Genomic DNA, 18,075 nt, shown 5'->3' on the forward strand with positions numbered 1-18,075 from the left:
TTTTATTAAAAATGTTATGTAGTATTGGCAACAGTACCTGCCCCACAGACTGTCACAGTAACCAGCTTGCAATCTCAATGTGTAGCATCATTATCCCTCAAGGATGATGATCCAGGTTCCTACCCGACTTCTAAGTCCACCCATCCAATCCAACTCTCACTCCAACTTGGCTATAAGGATACTATATGAGTATGTGTAAAAGTCGCCGCTAAGGACAGGAAAGATGATACACTCTGCTTTTTTTCCCCCTCCACAAAAGGGAGGGTAATCAGGCTGATTAGGCAGAGTTTGCCCCTGGTGAATGCATGTCAGCTATTCTCAATCACCATTTTGTCCTTCGTGTGTCTCAAAATGAAATTCATTTCCATAACTTCCAGGAATATGCTCATATCTTCACAAGACAGAGGTTACATGCTACCTCAGTCTCTCAAAGTATATAAGACACAATTCATTTGTTTTACAAAAATACTGACTAAAACCCCCAAACAAGACATTTTTATAGAGAATAACCTCTTTACAGCTGTTTGAAAAAGCCTTTACTATTACATCATTTCTATACATATTTTTATACATTTTGCCTGCTTTAAATATACAGAATAACAAAACCCAAAATTTAACTGTTACGAAGTTTACAAAATACTTTTTTCAAAAAGCAATACGTCTTCTTTCCCTTCATTTTCATGACAAAAGCTTCTGCATGGTCAAGGATTCAAAAATTCATCCAAAATTTTCAGAGATGATGCATACAGGATTCTGAAACGGTATAAAACAACGCATAACAGGATTAGATATCCTAAATGCTAAATTTATCCTCAACTATTTGATTCTCTAACTATTCTATTATTCTCTAACTATTTGAGTTTAGCTACTACATGATTTCGTTGACAAGTTATTTAATACTTAAACTGATATGAAATATGTCTTTACAAATTACTTATAAAATAGCTGTGTCTTTTTCTTTCCATTTTTCTGCTGATCATCTCTGGCTATGGTGTAGTCTACAGCAAGCCAGTTTAAATTACTACGTCAATTCAACCGCATTTTCTAATATTTCATCATCTATTTAAAGAACCCACTCATTTTCTTCACAGCATTTTTACTCTTTTTTAAACATAAATAGTCAAATCCTTTACCAGTAATTCATGTAAAGGCCATTTTTCATTCTTCTACTTTCTTCTGTTCTCCCTCATTCTTCAATCTTCATAATTTTTCTCGTCACCTCTGCCAATCTGTTTTCCAAGCCTGAGCTTTCTATTTCATCCTTATTAGCCATTGCCTCCATCAGCTGCATATACACCCCAGTCAGTCCCTCTCTGACTCTCTTTTGTCTTACATTGTTCCCTAAAACATCTCTAAGGTCAGCTCTGAAATTTCTGTTTGCCAGACCTGTTTTACTTTCTTGTATTCCCTGACACAGTCACTCACCATTTAAAGCTAATAAAACAATAGATCTGTAATGTTGGACCAGGTACCTGCAGATCGTTGGCCGACTAGCCATCATTCAGAATAACTGTACGCTTCCCAGACAACTGTAAGTTAGTTTTACCAGGTACCTTTCTAGTGAACTTTTAGGTAGGTGGCAGACAAATCAGACACAAAGTTATATTACAAAATAACTCAAGAATCATTATTTACAGATACAACCAGAGAGCAATAAGAGTTGGGAAGCTAAATGACAACACTGAAGAACATCTTTCAACGGAGCCATTAGTTAAATTTAAATTCTAGAACCCATATATCAAAATGCTAATTAAAGTAAATACAAAATAATAACTAAAAGGTATTATTCTGTAGCACATTTGGTTTTATAGAGCATGGAACATTTTTCTCTATGCCTAGCAAAACAATACAAATAAAGCTGTCAGTGCAGTGATTTGGAGGCTAAATATTTGTATTTTATAAACTAAACTAATGTCTGTGCCATTACTCTTGAGGAATTCTCTCAATATACAATATGTTGTCCAGAATTTTAAAGTGCACTGAAGAGCATTTTAAAAATAATAGACCCACAGGGCCATCCTAACCTGCTAACTCAGCTGAAGAGGGAAGAATAAATTGCAATGAAAAGTTTTACTTCTGAATTAGTGCAACAATTCCTTGTTTAAGGGCAGCACTTTAATTACTACACCAGACAGCGTTTTTCCTTTTTTCTTTTTTTGCTAATATACAATACGTTATTTCAAAGTCTAAATTTAAGATGCTGATACAGGATGCCAAGTCTCTTGGGAAATTAAAGAATGTCAATATTTCCTGGTATACCTGGGTATTAAATAAAATAATCCCTCAAGGAGTTATTATGAGACAATGCATTCAGAAGCAAAAAGTAATAATACTATTAAGCATGAGTTTAAAAAGCAGTAATATATTTTAGCATGCATCAGTGCAGCACTGTTGTGTTCCAAGACTGTACTCAAAGTAATGATCAGAGACTGAGCTTGCAGCATAATAATTAAAATTTTAGGGTTTGGTAAGCAGAGTAGGATGATCAAGTAGTTCACAAACAACAGGGCACATTTCAGACTGCATAGAATCACGTGTTAGTGATGAGCACAACAACATTCTGTCTGCCTGGGAAGGTGAAAACATGCTGTCAAATAGTCAAGCAAAAAGTGGTCATTGAAGAACTTCCTCCGGACCTTTTTTCAGCATGAATTCTTTTACCCTCATGACAGATCAAAAAACCCATACTTGTACAAATACAAATCCCCTCAAATTCTGCAAAACTGTGTGAGAGATTCTGAATTTTGTTATCAAATTGCAATTCTGATTCTTATTACACTTCTCATCATCATGTTCATATTCCTCATCTTTTAATTTTTCCTGCAATAACCTCTTGGTTTTGCATTCTACAAGGGTAGCCATTTGAATATCACAAAATTATAATAAAATACTGTAGCATCTTATGCTCTTCATCTACCCCGAATTCTGGGTGGATTTGTCCCTCTTCACTGGGCAGAGACGATCATACAGATTCATAAAGCAATTATCTGTGTTCTTTATGAAATTTATAGTCAGTAGTGCGCTCAAGTGGCAGCAATTATTCATTTTAATGTGCCTATTTAATCATGTTAAAATTTGCTTTAATTTCTCAGCCTTTTCCACTGTCTTGATTAAAAGTGCACATCTGAATCATGATACTCTGCTGCTCACCTTTCTTTTCCAGATCACTGTTATTTTAAAAAATATACTAGTAGAACACTTGGCAATCCAACAGTAAATGACTTAATGGGACAAAAATTGGGGATTGTGTATTTTTGTTTGATTTTGTTTCTAATCTAGGTCCCAACCCAAAGATATCTATTCACAGCTCAGCAACTAATTAAAACAATCTACCCAGGAAGAAAAATTGCTCAGAGCTTTATAAGTCTAATTATGTAGTGATTTTTTTTTTTTTTAAAAAGATATTTTTTGGTTCATTATCAATTTCATGTTACATGAGCACAGTGTCCTATGTGGAAACCAGTTAAAGTCTTGACAGCAAAATTTCTGTTCTGTATTTATGTATCCCAGACAGGAAATGGAAGTGAAGGGCACACTGGTTTTGAATTATTTTTCCTTTCCATTTTTCTTAAAATAAACTTCAGGTTTGATGGTACATAACTGAAATGGCTCATATATATCATAAAACTTTCTGGTCTACTTCCTAAGATTATGTATCTCTTTAAAGAGTTACAGAGTACCTCTTTGGCTCTGATATAACAGCAGATTTAAATGAACGAGCGCATATTTTGTTAGCAACAACACAGCTACTCTATTATGTTGTCCTAAAAATCAAGCTGGTTTTTTTTCTGGAAAAAATCCAATTTACCTTCTGCACTTCTGAACGTACTCCAAATGGATATTTACTGCACAGCCCTCTAAAAGTTCTACCACTTCCAAAAAAGTTAGTGCAGCTGTTGAGCTCCTTCATACGACTCAAGTGCAATCTCTAAGGATTTGAAGTATCATAGCAGGAAAGGGCTATAGCCCATGCGGACTCCTTGATAGATTTATAATCTTACTTTTCACACAGTAGTACCTCATAACCTTAGCATTGGCTTTAAGTTCAGTCACGGGACAGCTGCCAAAGGTCTACGTCAAGTCACTACAGTGCCAGAGAACAACATGCCTGAGGCTCATAATCCACCAGAAGTGCATGCTGTGGAAGTGTGCTTAGATCTGAGGAGCCATGCAAGAAAATGCTGAGCAAAATGAAGGTGTTTTATTTTAAATTAAAAACCCATTTGATCATCAGTTTGAATAATTAAAGATTGCAAGGGCCTCTGCATGCCCAGGCCACTGTGGTGCATTACTAACTTTTTCAGTATTTTTGGATGAATGGCCATAACCACAGGCTACAAAGAGAACAGACTATGTTTGTGCTTTATAATGTCTACTTTGCCTGCGGTCTAATTCTATGGGCAGTTTAATAACTAGGCAGAAACCAAACATTGCAAATTTTTAGACTTAAGCAAGTTTGAAACACTTAAGGCTAAAGCATTCATCATAACTGTGAACCATAGACAGGTCTGAAAGAAATGACTGCAAATGCAACGTAGCAAATCACTTCAACAAACTTATCCCAGAAAATCTGAAGTTCAATAAGATGTAATATTGAAATCCAAAAAGAACAAAATAAAGGTCTTATAGTCATTGTGATAGTAGGGTAATTTTTTTTACCATAGGCATATGAATCCATATCTATGCAGAAGACAAAAATGTGGGTGAAAAATCTTCTACTAAGAAATAATAAATGGACTACTACTTTCTACACCCGCTGCTAACAGAACTGAATCCTGCAATATACAGGATCAAGTCATAATATATTTAAGTACAAAACCCAAAACTAAATGTCCAAAGACTGCAATCACAGCAAACATGGGCAGGAAATTTAACACTGTGCTGGGCTCAATACAAATTTCTTACCTATTTTAAACCTTGCAATCATTCAGAATGCTTAAGTGTATTATGTAAGTACAAAACAGCTAGTTATTGCAGAGAGGGTACAGGAGAAGTTAAGTATTCGTTTCTCTCAGCACATTTACCTTTCAGTGCTGCTAGATTCTTCTGTGGCAGCATCCTTGCACGTCGTCAGCTTCTTTTGAATGGCAGGTGCAAAATCCCTCAGAAGTGAAGTTTTGTGCTTACCTATTTGAAATAAGATTATGTTGAGAAGTTTGACAAAAATAATGATTGACCAAAAATAGACCCTGCATATTTTCATAAAATATTTTTTAATATAAAACATAGTTCAATGAAATATTAGATATTAAGCTAAATTTTCCCTGTCCTGGATCGATTACTGTGTATTTCTGAAAATCCAAATACAGAGCCAGACCCTACAGGTAGCAGAGAGATGTATTTTTAAACTGGCTACACAAAGCTTAATAACAAAATTTGGAAATTATATAACCTTAAATCTTGTAGAAAACTGGTAACTTAACATGATGAGGAAAAGCGCCTGGCGAAGTGTTTAAGAATTCAGCTTTCAAAATGTATCACATGAAGGAAAAAAAACCTGACAAAAATGGTTTGGCTGACCTTTAATTATAATCACAATGCAGACAGTAGCTGTTAGACTAAAAATCCCTTCTATTTCTTCAGAGAGAATACGTTCCATTAATTCATTTAAAAATGACCTAAGGAAAAAATAAAACAAAAATACACTATAAATCACATTTCTTTCAAAACAGAATTGAACACAACAAGCTTGTGATTTTGCTACCCTGCTACCGCAGCTTCAAAGATATCGTGCAGGACAAAGCAGTGGTTATTGCATAGTTGAAGACTGTTGCTGCTTCTGGACCTGAGAATATCTGAGTTAGCAGAATAGTAAGTTACTTAGAAAGTAAGTTACATAAATAAGTAGCTGTTAAAAGAAATTAGGAGCTTGTGGACAGCTTTGGGAAAGTCAATCTGAAAAAAACCTACTGGTTCTATGGAATTTTAACTCGTGTAAATTGTACTAAAATTTCTAACTTCAATTTCTACTGAAGTTTAAAAGAACATACATTCTATGACCCCAATGGACTAACAGAATCAAAACAACTATGAAGTCTGAGATAAATACTAACTATCTTAAGAAATTCACTTTTAGCAAGATGATAGTATTACCAAGAAACTTCAGATGTGTTTTGGGATGTACATTAGGTTAACAAAAAATGAAACAAGTCATGGAAGAGATCTAGCTACCAAACTAAACTGCAACGTGAAATAAGGCAATACTACAGAATGGAACCACTAATTGGTCATTATAGCGCTTATGGTAAAAATAACAAATTTAACGCAGAAGCAGTTCTCAAAAAAGAGAAAAATAAAAGATAAAGCAGGAGATGGACAAGATCTGTAATCCTTGTACTCCTCAGAGCACAAAACTAAATGCTCTGTGAAGAACTAAAGGGGAAACTGAGAACAGTAGATGTCATAACTTTCTCTAAAAAACTTCAAAGTACCTTCAGGAATATTATCATCTGTTAGCAAAACTGAACACTATAAATACCCAGTTTCAACTTTAATTGTATTACAGGCTTTTATTGTGCTGAGAGATCAAAATGGTGCATGCAGTTAAGAAAAGAACTAACCTCCACTACTGATTCAGTGAAGATGTACGATTAAAGAACTCATTTAAATGAACAGTCTTGTAAATAAGAAAATCTTAAGAGCAGTTACAAAAATGGAACCAACCCCCTGTCAAATACATTCAGGCAATATATTAAAAGAAAGGGATTATGAAGTATTGGATGTAAATTTGGTTTCTCAAAAATTATTTGAATTTAAAAATTAAAAATTTAATGACAACATTCAAACTGTTCTACATTAGCAACAACCTTGGAGAGATTAATATAGAAACATTTACCTGACAACATTAACTGACTTCATAATTATGGACATTAAACTGCTTGAAAGAGGAGGAAGGTCTGAAATAGTCTTTGGTATAGTAAAGTCTGTTTCACTGGAAGCCTGAAAAAGAAAAAAAGTCAACAAATATATATAACACAGAAAACATTGAAGCGAAAAGTTTTTGATAATTACACTAACCAAGACCTATCCTTAAATAATTAGAAGAAACATTCACACATGTTCTTTGAAAAGCCTTAATCCAATTGTGTTGTGTCCAAATAAACAATAAATTAGAAAGGCTAAAACGAAAACAAATGAACAGTATTTGTACCAAAGTAAATATTCTCCCCAGTTGTTCTGAATAAAAGTTTTGTTGAACTACATTGTTGACGGTTATTTTAAAAGGCAAAGCCTACTAAACACAAATGAGTATCCTTTGTGTCTCCAAGTATAAGTGTGCATACATACATAATAACTAAAAATAACAGGTGACAGGGTTTTCCTGATCACCTGTGTCAGCTGGTTTTTGTATAAAGGTCTGAGTAGCATGGCAAGTATTCAGTTAGAAATGAATTTTGATGTACTAGTGCAATAACATGGGGGCAGGGAAAATCCCAGCTCAGACTACTGACTGCAACAAATATTCATAATCTATGGATATGAATCTGCAGCGTCATTCAAGACCATAAACTTTTATTCTGCAGCATTTGTAAAGAGCGTGCTCTCATTCCACAGCCCCTCAACTGATATACTAATATTTGCAGGTAAATGTCTGGTATTGTTTCAGTTCCTTCTGCAATGCAGAATCTTAGTAGCTTCTCTGCTGTACTCGGTACTTTCTAGCAACCGTTTACTGCCCTGTTTCTGACATGTTTAGCAAACAGAGTAAGAGTACAGCCTCTGCTAAACAACCTCTGCTCTCCCTCATTAGTTCTCAAAGCTTCCAATCTTACTAGCCATTTCTCCTAAAACTAAATGCATTAGGAACATGCATTGGGAACGTTACCCTCTCCTTCAAGGACAGCAATAGTTCCTCATATTTTCAGCACATACAACAACCTCTGCCTATTTATTCTTTTCATTATTAGAGCTCTTTACTTTCCAAAGAAATTCAAATCAGATATTTAGAAATCCTCTAGACAAAACACAGAGGAACTCAAAAAACATGCAGTGCAAGAAATGGATCTGTATTGAAGCAGAGAGCACATAAGTGATCAGTGCCAAACAAGACATCAGTCTTTGGAACAGGATTACAGAACCTCATGGACAGTTCAATGAATAAGGCACTGGACTCTTTCAGAGATCAGTGGTTCACTTCTTACGTTTCCTAACGCTGGGTGAGATGAAATGAGGCAGGTTTAGCAGAACCTCCCTTCTTCCTCTGTTTCCTGAGCTTTTACTGCTGAGCACATCGTATGGCATGGAATATGCCTCTGGGTCAGCTGCCTTGACTGTGTCCCTTCTCAACCTCTAGCCCAACCGCCACCTGCTTTTTTTTAAGGACAGGGGGTGACGGGGAGAGAAAGCCTTGACTTTCTAAAAGCGCTGCTCAGCAACAGCCAAAGCTAACTGGTGTGCCCTCTACATTGTTTTAATCACAAAGTCAAACCACACCACCACAAGGACTGCTGTGAAGAAAGTTAACTCCTTCCCAGACAGATTCTGTACGAATACGAATAGAGAACTTCAAAAAAACCATGACGCTACCCTCCCATGGTGCCTAATTTCTAAATTCTTCTGTCAGAGGCAGGTGATTAACTAGGTTTCAGGACAACTATGTTTTTACCCAGTTGTATTCATAAATCTGAGAGATGCGCTGTAATATGAAATTATGGCAAATAAAATTTCCTGTTTGTTCCATGCCGACACACACAAAATCATGATCTGCAGTTCAGAGATCACACTTTCTGAGCATCTCTCTATTGTTCCAACATAATGTTTAAAAGCAGTAAGCGTAAAAATGGAAAAAAAGGTCAGCATTAACTTTACCTTCTGTAGTACATAATTTATCTCTGCAACTATTGCAGCTAGGAGAGTAGAGAGCACACCTCGGTGAACTGCTGGGCAAGATGAATGGCAGCACTGGGCTGCATGTACGAATTCTCCAAGAGGCATTTGAATAGAGTGAATCAACTAAACCCAAAGGAAAACAGAGTCATTTTTAACATTGTTTAACTGAAATAGTTCAGCAAGCTTCTCTGTGAAGAAGTGCAGATCACACCTTTAAAGCTATTGAGGTATTCTATACACCTAGAATTAGAGGGGGAATCAGCAATGCACTTGGAATTCAACTCATACTTTTGAGAGAAACAAACAAAACAACGACTGTAACAAAAAAGAACTGAAATGTTTTTCAAAGTCCTCACTACTATCTAGTCTTTGCTATAAAATATAAGAAGCTAACTTTTCTGTGAAGATACAAGGTTTTGAAGAACTTTAGGACATCAGACATATTTTGAAGTTTATATAATTCAGGCTGAAATAAGTAAGATATAATAATGACAATTTCTCCTCCCTCCCAAGATCATAATACATATAATCGAGTTACGGATTAATTTACATGTTAGGTAACAATTTCAAGAGTAATGCAATACCTGAATCCCTTCTTCCTGCTGTTTCTTGAGTCTACGTGCCACACATTCTAAAACTTTCTGGAACACAGTCTGTACAGCATGAAAAAGACTTGCCACTTCATCTGACTCAGTATTCTGGGTTAAAGAAGCTTCAATAATTTCTTTTAAAGCATACAGTAACACTGGAGCACAAAAGCCACCTCTCTCTAGAAAAAGAGATAAATATCACAACAAAAATTGTAATGAGATATTCTTCAAATACAAGCTTAGAATAAAACTCCATTATATACCAGAATATAGCCACAGTTTACAAGTGTAGGTGATACGTTCAGTTTCAGAGCATCCTTAGCTGAAATTTTCATACAGTTCAATCAATATTTTAAGTAAAAATCCAGTGTTCCTCCCAATCCCTAAAGTATAGGGATTAAAATTGCATATTTCTTCAGGAATTCTTCTAATTCTGTCTGTACTGTAGACATAACTTCCCGAATGTGAGCTGAATTTAAGTAGTGCTACAATGTCGTATCCTAAGGCATACTGAGATATATATATATCAATATAGATATATAATTTTCTACCTATATTTAAAACATATATACATATATATACATATATAATTTTCTTTCTATATTTAAAACATACATACATATATATATATATGCACCCCTGAACTATATATTCTTAACCGGAATCCAAGAGCAAGGAAGAAACATCAGTTATCAACAGTGCCATAGTTCTGCTTGAACAGGTGGTTCTCTACTTGTTTTCAGTGTCCTGAAAAGCTGCTGTGACTTTTGACCATAGCATTGGTACTAGGTAGCATAAGATGCGAAGACCATTTTTTTGAGACACAGACTCCAAAATGCTAAAAGCAATAGTTCTGCTAATAAAAGTCAAGTAAGTATATAGGGAGATGTGGATGTTAGTATAAAATACTGTACCTGTTTGTATAACTGAAAGAGCCAAATCTAAAAGCTGTGCTTGAAACGTGAGATTTCCAAGGCCGACCATTATGACATCTTTACATATTGACAAGTAGGCCTAGAAAGGCAATGAAAAAGTACATAACAATAAGAAAAGTATATATAAGAAACAAAATTTGTATAAAGTAACAATTCAGTAAAACCTAAAAATAATAAAACCACAAAATCTTAGCCAAGTTGCCTTGAAAGCTGGTGCATCTACTTGTTATTAGTCAGTTCGCAGCCTTTGAAAAACAAGAGTTCCAAACAGTTCTCCAGATGCTTCCATTGCCCTTTCCTACAGTAAGTCTAGTTTTTCAAAAGGCAGTAAATGCTCTACCTTTCTTAACTCAATCTTAGATCAGAGGCATTAACACCCAATATTACCAAGGCAGAATATGACATATCTACCTACCTTAAATAGCAAAACTTAAACCAGCATACAAACAGAGCTTTTCCCTACAGAGACAAATGTTACGTTCCAAACGTATTATAATACTTATGTATAGGCAGAGTAGAGAATTTTTAACCAGTCTATATATACATGAGTTGAGTTGTTCAAGGACACTGTCTATGACTAAAGTTAGTCCAAGTCTTTTCCTCAACCAAAACCATATAGGACCCATGGCTCAGTGCTAAAATCCCCTCTGGGTTAAGTGATGATATCAAGGGAATGTAACAGAAGACAAGTAAAAACCAGCTACTCTTCCGCCCCCTAGACATTATATTACCAATTCTTGAATGGGCATTTTTACAAGTACGAAACATAGAACATGTTTCTTCTCACTTCAACAGATATGATGAAAATATATATTATGCACTGGTAGGTGAAAAATGGTCCAGATAAGAATAAGGTATCATTAACTTCAGCTAACTTCGGCTACTTGATTTAGTTGATAAAGCATGCACAATTATATTTCATATTTGTAAAATACAAAGGTTATATATAAACTCAAAGCCATTAAAAAAAAAGTGTGTGATTTTAAGCAATCAAAGGAACAGCACAAGCATAAACTGTAACCTCAGAACAATAAGGACTATTTCATTAGCTCATTCATTTGCTGAGATCAAAAAACTATAGTGCACTATGCTTGTCACTACACAATTGTCACACATATAGCTTTTCAGATTGGCAAGAGTTTGATTTATATTATAAGAAACCTCTAACCTGGATAATTAATTCAGAAACGTTACTGTGTTTTGAAATGCCACCCTCTTGATCACTTTCTACTATAAAAGGTACAACTTGACTTTCTAGCCAAGCACCTGTCTCCTTCAGAAGCGAAAGGTAATCTTCTCCTTCTTCAGAAAACTAGGAAAAAAAAAATCAGAAGTAGTTTACCAATTGTCTTTCCCATTCTTTTAGAATTTCCTCACTGTCAACTGTAATTCCAGCTTATACTTAAAAGGTACACCCATACCTTGTTCTGAAGATGAATATTCAACCTGCAGAAGAGGCTGAAGGCTCTCAGGCCAGCTGCTTGATTGCACCTACCAGCACCTGCATCATTTGCTTTAAGAATTGAGCCAAGAACCTCCTGAAATATCAAGGTATATATTTATATTTTTCAGAAAATCCTTTCACAGGTTTCTTCTCTCAACAGCTTTAAAGAAGGGATTTACAAAAACAAACAACTCTCACTCTAAACCCCAAAAGACCAACAGGCATACTCCCAATTACTTTCATTTTGCAATGTCATGACTGATTTTCAGATTACTTCTCACGTGTATATTCAAAAAGTCAGGTCCCTCAAAAATGCTCAACACTAGGTCACAAAAATTTTGAGGCATCCAAGAATGAAAAGCTGGTTAAAGTTTGCTGCCTATGAATAATTCTGAACTGATATAATTCTAGGTTAGAACATCTGTTTCAACTACAAATTTAAAGGAAAATTTTATCCATGGAAAGGAGGGATTGTGAATCCTATTTATTTATTCTTGCAGATCTTTAACTTGACTTGAGCAATATAAGATTTCAAGCACTCTTTTATAAGCACAGTTTTTGGCAAGGACAATACTACCTTTGCAGCACTGAGAATTTTCAAAAGCTTCTTCAGTTTCTTTTTAGGAACAGAGAGTAGACAATCACGATTAACAGGATGAATCAATAAATATTCGAGGTAATCAATTGCTAATTCTGGCTTGGATTCCTGTGTTACATGGATACGTACTCGTCGTTCAGATGTTTTAATACTCTATAGATGAGAAGAAAGCACAAAACCAGTATAATACTGTTAGTATCTTACCTTACAATTAACTCCAAAGTAGAATAATATGGCAATAAAGAAGCTTCTTCTATTAAAAAAGCTTACAGCCACAATGCCTTTATGTAATCTAGCAATTCCTTAATTTTTTAACACATGCATTGGCACACCTCTCTTGGGGTTAGCGTGTCAGACAACCAATCACAGACTAATTCCATAACGTGTCCCACTTGACCCCAGCGACACATGCAGTCTATCAGCATAGAATATTTGCTTTGGTCAGCTCCATTGTCAATATTTTTGAGTCTGGAGATTACACCACAGCTTCAAAGAAAAACAAACAAAAAGGAGATGTATTAGCTTTGCAACCATAAACACAGACTTAATTAAAAAAAAAAAAAAATCAATCATTATAATGCAAAAAAGATTCACCAAAGGCATATTTGCACCTCACAGATTTAACTTATTGAATATGTTTAGTGGAATAATTTATCAAAATGGACAATTGATATGTCAAGTTATTAAAAAGAAGGGATGTCTTGTCATTCAAACATTGGATGTAAAAATAGTACCTGAATGTAGGAATAGCAGCAGGGGGCATAAAAGATGCCAGAATAACCAATGGAATCGTGCAACGCTCATCCTAAGATTAAAAAAAAAAAAGTACACTATACATGTACATGATGTACATGGACAGATACAAGCACACACACAAAACTAAAGATAGTGCTGAAAAAGTATGACTAAACTATTGCACATTAAGGATTTCCAAGAAAAGGAACTGAAAGAAGATGATGGCAACATACAGCTTGCGATCTGAAACTTTTGATTCAATTGTCAATCAAGTCAGAGGTCAATTATCAATTAGCATTCAGCTTTCTGACAAACTGTCAGTACAACTAGATGAACAATTACAGCTCAAATAACCACTGCAAAAGAAACAACGGCTTTAGTTTACTTTTTTCTTTTTAGTAGAGGCTAATATTTAATTGCACAATCATGACACCATCTAAGTGTAACTCTCAAGTAACTTAACTACTGCCTTAAATCAATATTCAATCACTTCAGAAATTTATAAAAAAAGAGCTCTAAAGGAAAGAGTGAAAGGGTGCCTATTTTAGGATGGTAATATAAAATGCACTACAAGTCATTACAATGACACAGTCTCACTCAGATTATATAGAAATGAATCTATGTAAAAGACTTCAAAACCAGCATATCTATATGTCCAAGTTTCACAAATACAATGTCTATTTAGAAGTTTGAAGAGCTAAAACCTTTTAGAGATGATTTTTAAAAGAACATTTAAAATATACTTGTAGCTATTCAAGAAAGAGATGTGCTGCTTCAATCTGTAGTCTTTTAGAAACTAAGCCTCTGATGACAGGTCTTTTTAGATCCAAGCTGCTTACTCACTGTAAGAATATCAAAGTCAAAGAGGTGGCTTGCTAAAGCTGGATATCTTGTCTGCTCACCAGAGCCTCTCAGGGAAAATGTTCATCCTCTACCAAAAAAGATTTGAAATGTCCTTGACAACTTCCAAATGCTTTCAGGGTAGACACAGCATTTGGTATGTCTGTGCTCCAGAATACTATATAGCATTGAATTGCTTTCCAGTCCCTGATTATCTAAAGGAAACTCGAACACTTCAGTAAAACAGTCAGCATAACTCAGTATATGTCAGCATATAAACTATGAAAAAAGACATCCTGTAGATAATCCTTACAAATACACTACAGGATGCAGCAGATAACTGTTAGTCACTATCAAAAGATAGCATCCTGAAGAATAACACTAGAACAATTAAAAAGGTCAAGGAGGCTGAAAATATGAGATTGATTTTAATTAATTGGTTATACAAAACCCAAACAAGAAATAAGCGCATCGAAAGATTGTTAACGAACAGAATCAAATTAGCAGAAACCAAATACAAGAAAGTGAAAAAGGAGCCTCAGCTGCTTCAGCTGTCTGTAGCAGCAGCTGGATCCTAAGTAGTAATGGTAGGGTTTGTGGGGGGAGTGGGCAGAACACATGGACTCTCATCTACAGTATTTATTCTGCAACAGTGCATTTCAGTTACTGATTTCCAATGATTCCAAACCCATTCAAAAACCCCTATAAGAATATGACAAGCGGAGCATTTATTGCGTCAGTATTTCTGTGCTGACGATTTAAATCATAGTTCATCATTCAGATACTGCAGTTGAAGAACAGCTTCTACCCCTTCGTGGAATTCCAAGACAATTGCTGTTGTTTATGGTTCATAGCAACAATAAAAAAGAATACTTAATGCCACAGAAATAGATAAAAGACGTAATACATGAGAGCATCTGAATAAAATACTAAGCACTTACAGGAAAATCTAGGCTTTCTTTACCTTAAATACTTTAAAATATTCAGGTAGTACAGAAGCAAATTTTCTGATAGCATAATCTTTGGCATCTTTATTGTGATCTAGTGCTTTGTGAATACTTCTCCAGAGAATTACAGTAATCTCCAATAAACTTGCCATGCTGGCCACATCATTTATTGACAACACATTATTCAACACCTGAAACATAAACAATTAGATTATATTACCTTTTATTTTCTGAAATATAATTTTATGTTAAAATAAGGTTACAAAAAAAACCTGAAAATCTTTCCATTAGTTTCACAAAGACGTTGTGTTTGTTGCAAAGCATGAACTCCACAATTCATTCTTACTTTAGATTTATATATAACTTGAATCATCTTGCTATATTAATTTTTTTCAATAATTTAATTACAGAATCAAGCCAATTTATAATTAGCACTGGAATTCAGGAAGCATTAATTTAAAATATTCTTCATATCTTTACTATCTTATTCTAGTTACTTCACCAAGTTTCTGCTATTGCAGGGCAGGAAAAGACCACAATGGTAGTTCTCTCTTTTTAATTCCACAGATGCCGAAGCGCTTTCCTTCAGTTTTCTGTTATATCTTTAACTGTCTATGTCTCAAATTAAAGTTACCAGAACTTATCATAAAGTGGACCTCCTTACACTTGTATTCTCCTTTTCAGTTTCACCATCATCATCCTCATCATCGCTATCGTGAAGACTCTCTTTCCTTGCTTTCTGGATGCAGGCATTCAAGCAGCGCCGAATAGTAAGCATCAGTTTAGCTAAATTTGAATACAATATGAATAGACATTTACAATTTGTTAAGAAAGTTCCTAGTGAATGCTTCTAAATGTAATGCTGGAAAGCCCATCTGAAAAGTAGACAACAGAACCAGAAATAACAAGGGGAAAAAAGATAACATCTCTTGGTAAAAAGAAATAGAAAAAAACCCGAAACATAACCTCAAGTATGAAGAAGAAATGGCAACTTTATCATCACGTTCTGTAATTTTACTGTTAAAAATGTCTACTAAAAAAAACACAAACCCAACTACCATCTTACCAGGTCAGAATCAGAGGAAGCTCCCACAACTCCTACTTTCACCTGGCATAGCTATTAATTTAATGACCTGTGTTCAACAGCACATCCCCTCCAATATTAATTCCAATTATTTATAAATGATGTAGTCTAATCATTGCACTCCTTAATGAGGAGCTCATCTCTAAAAAAAAATGCAAAAGTGCAAAGCCCACTTTGGTGAGAGTATGAGTAGCTGAAATAAAAGTATACTGGCATATACTACATGTTAGTTCAAAACAACCTTAGCAGGTTAGCATAATCAGTCCAGAGACAAGAGCCTGGGCATTTCACCCAAGTCACCGTGCCGACTACTTTGTTCTCATACTATCAGATCTCGTCTGACACAAAATTTTCCTAATTTTACTTGGTTCAACAGCACTTTTATAGAAAGCAGCTATACTCTGTGCAGTACATGCACTTTTCACTGAAAGTATCTGAAGCTTTTAATAGGAAGGAGGGATTTCTAGATTTTCTCCTAGCAACCTGAAAATACTACTGATCCACAAATCCCAGATAATCAGACTGTCAGACAAATACTTTTCACCTTCTAAATAATCTTCCACTTAAAAACCTCCAATCACTCGAGACCTGTGTACTTTATTTCAAAATATCTGCATGATAAATATTGAGGTATATGGATATACTATAATAAATTTAAGGTACATGTGAGGAGAAAGGAAAAGAGACCAGTTAGTACCACAGCTAGAGAGTATAGTACAGGACCCAAGAGCAGAAACGAAAAACTTCCATCTCTTCATTGTTGAAAAAGCTTATGACTCTTGTCAGCAGGGCTCACTGCTGGCATCAAGGACTTAAAACATTACAAACTAATATTATAATAAAAACAAAAGATCTAGCAGCAATGTACCACTGTTAGAGAAAAAAAATGAAAAAGCAATTACATGGTGCAATATTGGTATTTGCAAAGAATCATAAAATTTTGTACTTTACCGATATTGGTGGGGGCAGTATACTCATGAGCATATTGATAGAACTTTCTAGCTGCAGCTGAATTCATCTGGATTAGAGTAACACAGCGCTCACACCACACATCCTCATGTTGATTAATAGGAAAGAAAGAGTTGAATAAGAGATTCACTATGCGTCGTGACACAGGCCGTGAATCGACTTCAAGACGAGTCAGAAGATGATCCATGGGACAGATTTTCCAGAACTTTTCAGAGCGAGAAAAAGATATTAAAGAGTTAAAAAAAAGAGCAAAACTCAGCCAACTTTAATAAGTATGGTCCACATCAAATGTCTCAAAAATACAAGCAGCATTTACCACTTGAGACCTTTCAGATTAAAAAAAAGGGAGGGGGACATGTTGGCATCGAAAAAATGAGTGTTATTCTTGAGTAGAAATATTTGCAGCAGCAAATTCCCCTGTGATTGCAGACTATGGGTATCTCTGCTAGAATTATCCCTAAAAAAGGTCCTTGGACTAAACATTACAGGAATCCCAAGACTCATCAGAGATACACATTACAGTTTTTAAATAAACAGGAAGTTATTCACAAAGTATCTAACATACTAGGATTTTTTTTTGTTTACGTAAACCTGATCATTGCTTTAAAAGATCTGAATCTTTTACTACATAAAAATATAGCACAGAGTGGATGGAAGAGATGTTGTGCCTAAAGAACAAACTAATACTTCAAAAAACCCCAAAACCTGAAGTTGAGAATTTTTTTCCTGTCTTTAATGGCAGAAAATTCAGAAGAGTTCAGAAAAACTAAATAGATTATTTGCTTGAAATTTCATGCTGAATGACAAATAACTTTCAAACAAGATTTTTTTTATACATTTAACAGCACCATGAACACTTTGCTTTTAAAAGACCGTACACAAAGTAACAACATTAAAAAAAAAAATCTATTTAAAGCATCGTTGATATTGAATACAAGTTAAAAAAATCTTCTTATTTACTATAAAGATAACTGATATTATTGGATTAAGCCATGACTGTAGGTGCCAGTCCTTTAAATCATCTTGTATATCATATCTTATGAAGAGTTAAAACTCAGTACAAGATGTAGTGCTGAGTGCCTGTGAAGTTACAGAGTGACATAG

At 34.8% G+C, this 18,075-nt stretch overlaps 1 protein-coding gene across 1 annotated transcript in view; it reads right to left on the reverse strand.

Annotated features, from left to right (window-relative positions):
- Nucleotides 1-285: 285 nt before the first annotated feature.
- Nucleotides 286-18,075, reverse strand: part of NCAPG2 (non-SMC condensin II complex subunit G2) — a 42,674-nt gene continuing 24,884 nt past the window's right edge. The window contains exons 14-28 of the mRNA XM_069860430.1: nucleotides 16,954-17,176; nucleotides 15,583-15,704; nucleotides 14,936-15,109; nucleotides 13,131-13,201; nucleotides 12,729-12,882; nucleotides 12,376-12,549; nucleotides 11,776-11,892; nucleotides 11,523-11,666; nucleotides 10,334-10,433; nucleotides 9,414-9,598; nucleotides 8,809-8,952; nucleotides 6,836-6,939; nucleotides 5,521-5,618; nucleotides 5,025-5,127; nucleotides 286-753 (exon numbers count right to left, since the gene is read on the reverse strand). Of these exons, the coding sequence (XP_069716531.1) occupies nucleotides 702-753; nucleotides 5,025-5,127; nucleotides 5,521-5,618; nucleotides 6,836-6,939; nucleotides 8,809-8,952; nucleotides 9,414-9,598; nucleotides 10,334-10,433; nucleotides 11,523-11,666; nucleotides 11,776-11,892; nucleotides 12,376-12,549; nucleotides 12,729-12,882; nucleotides 13,131-13,201; nucleotides 14,936-15,109; nucleotides 15,583-15,704; nucleotides 16,954-17,176 (1,965 nt within the window). The 3' untranslated portion in view covers nucleotides 286-701. The remainder of the gene's footprint in view (nucleotides 754-5,024; nucleotides 5,128-5,520; nucleotides 5,619-6,835; nucleotides 6,940-8,808; nucleotides 8,953-9,413; nucleotides 9,599-10,333; nucleotides 10,434-11,522; nucleotides 11,667-11,775; nucleotides 11,893-12,375; nucleotides 12,550-12,728; nucleotides 12,883-13,130; nucleotides 13,202-14,935; nucleotides 15,110-15,582; nucleotides 15,705-16,953; nucleotides 17,177-18,075) is intronic.

The sequence above is a fragment of the Phaenicophaeus curvirostris genome, chromosome 6 (assembly GCF_032191515.1).
Source record: "Phaenicophaeus curvirostris isolate KB17595 chromosome 6, BPBGC_Pcur_1.0, whole genome shotgun sequence".
In the NCBI taxonomy this organism is placed as follows: domain Eukaryota; kingdom Metazoa; phylum Chordata; class Aves; order Cuculiformes; family Cuculidae; genus Phaenicophaeus; species Phaenicophaeus curvirostris.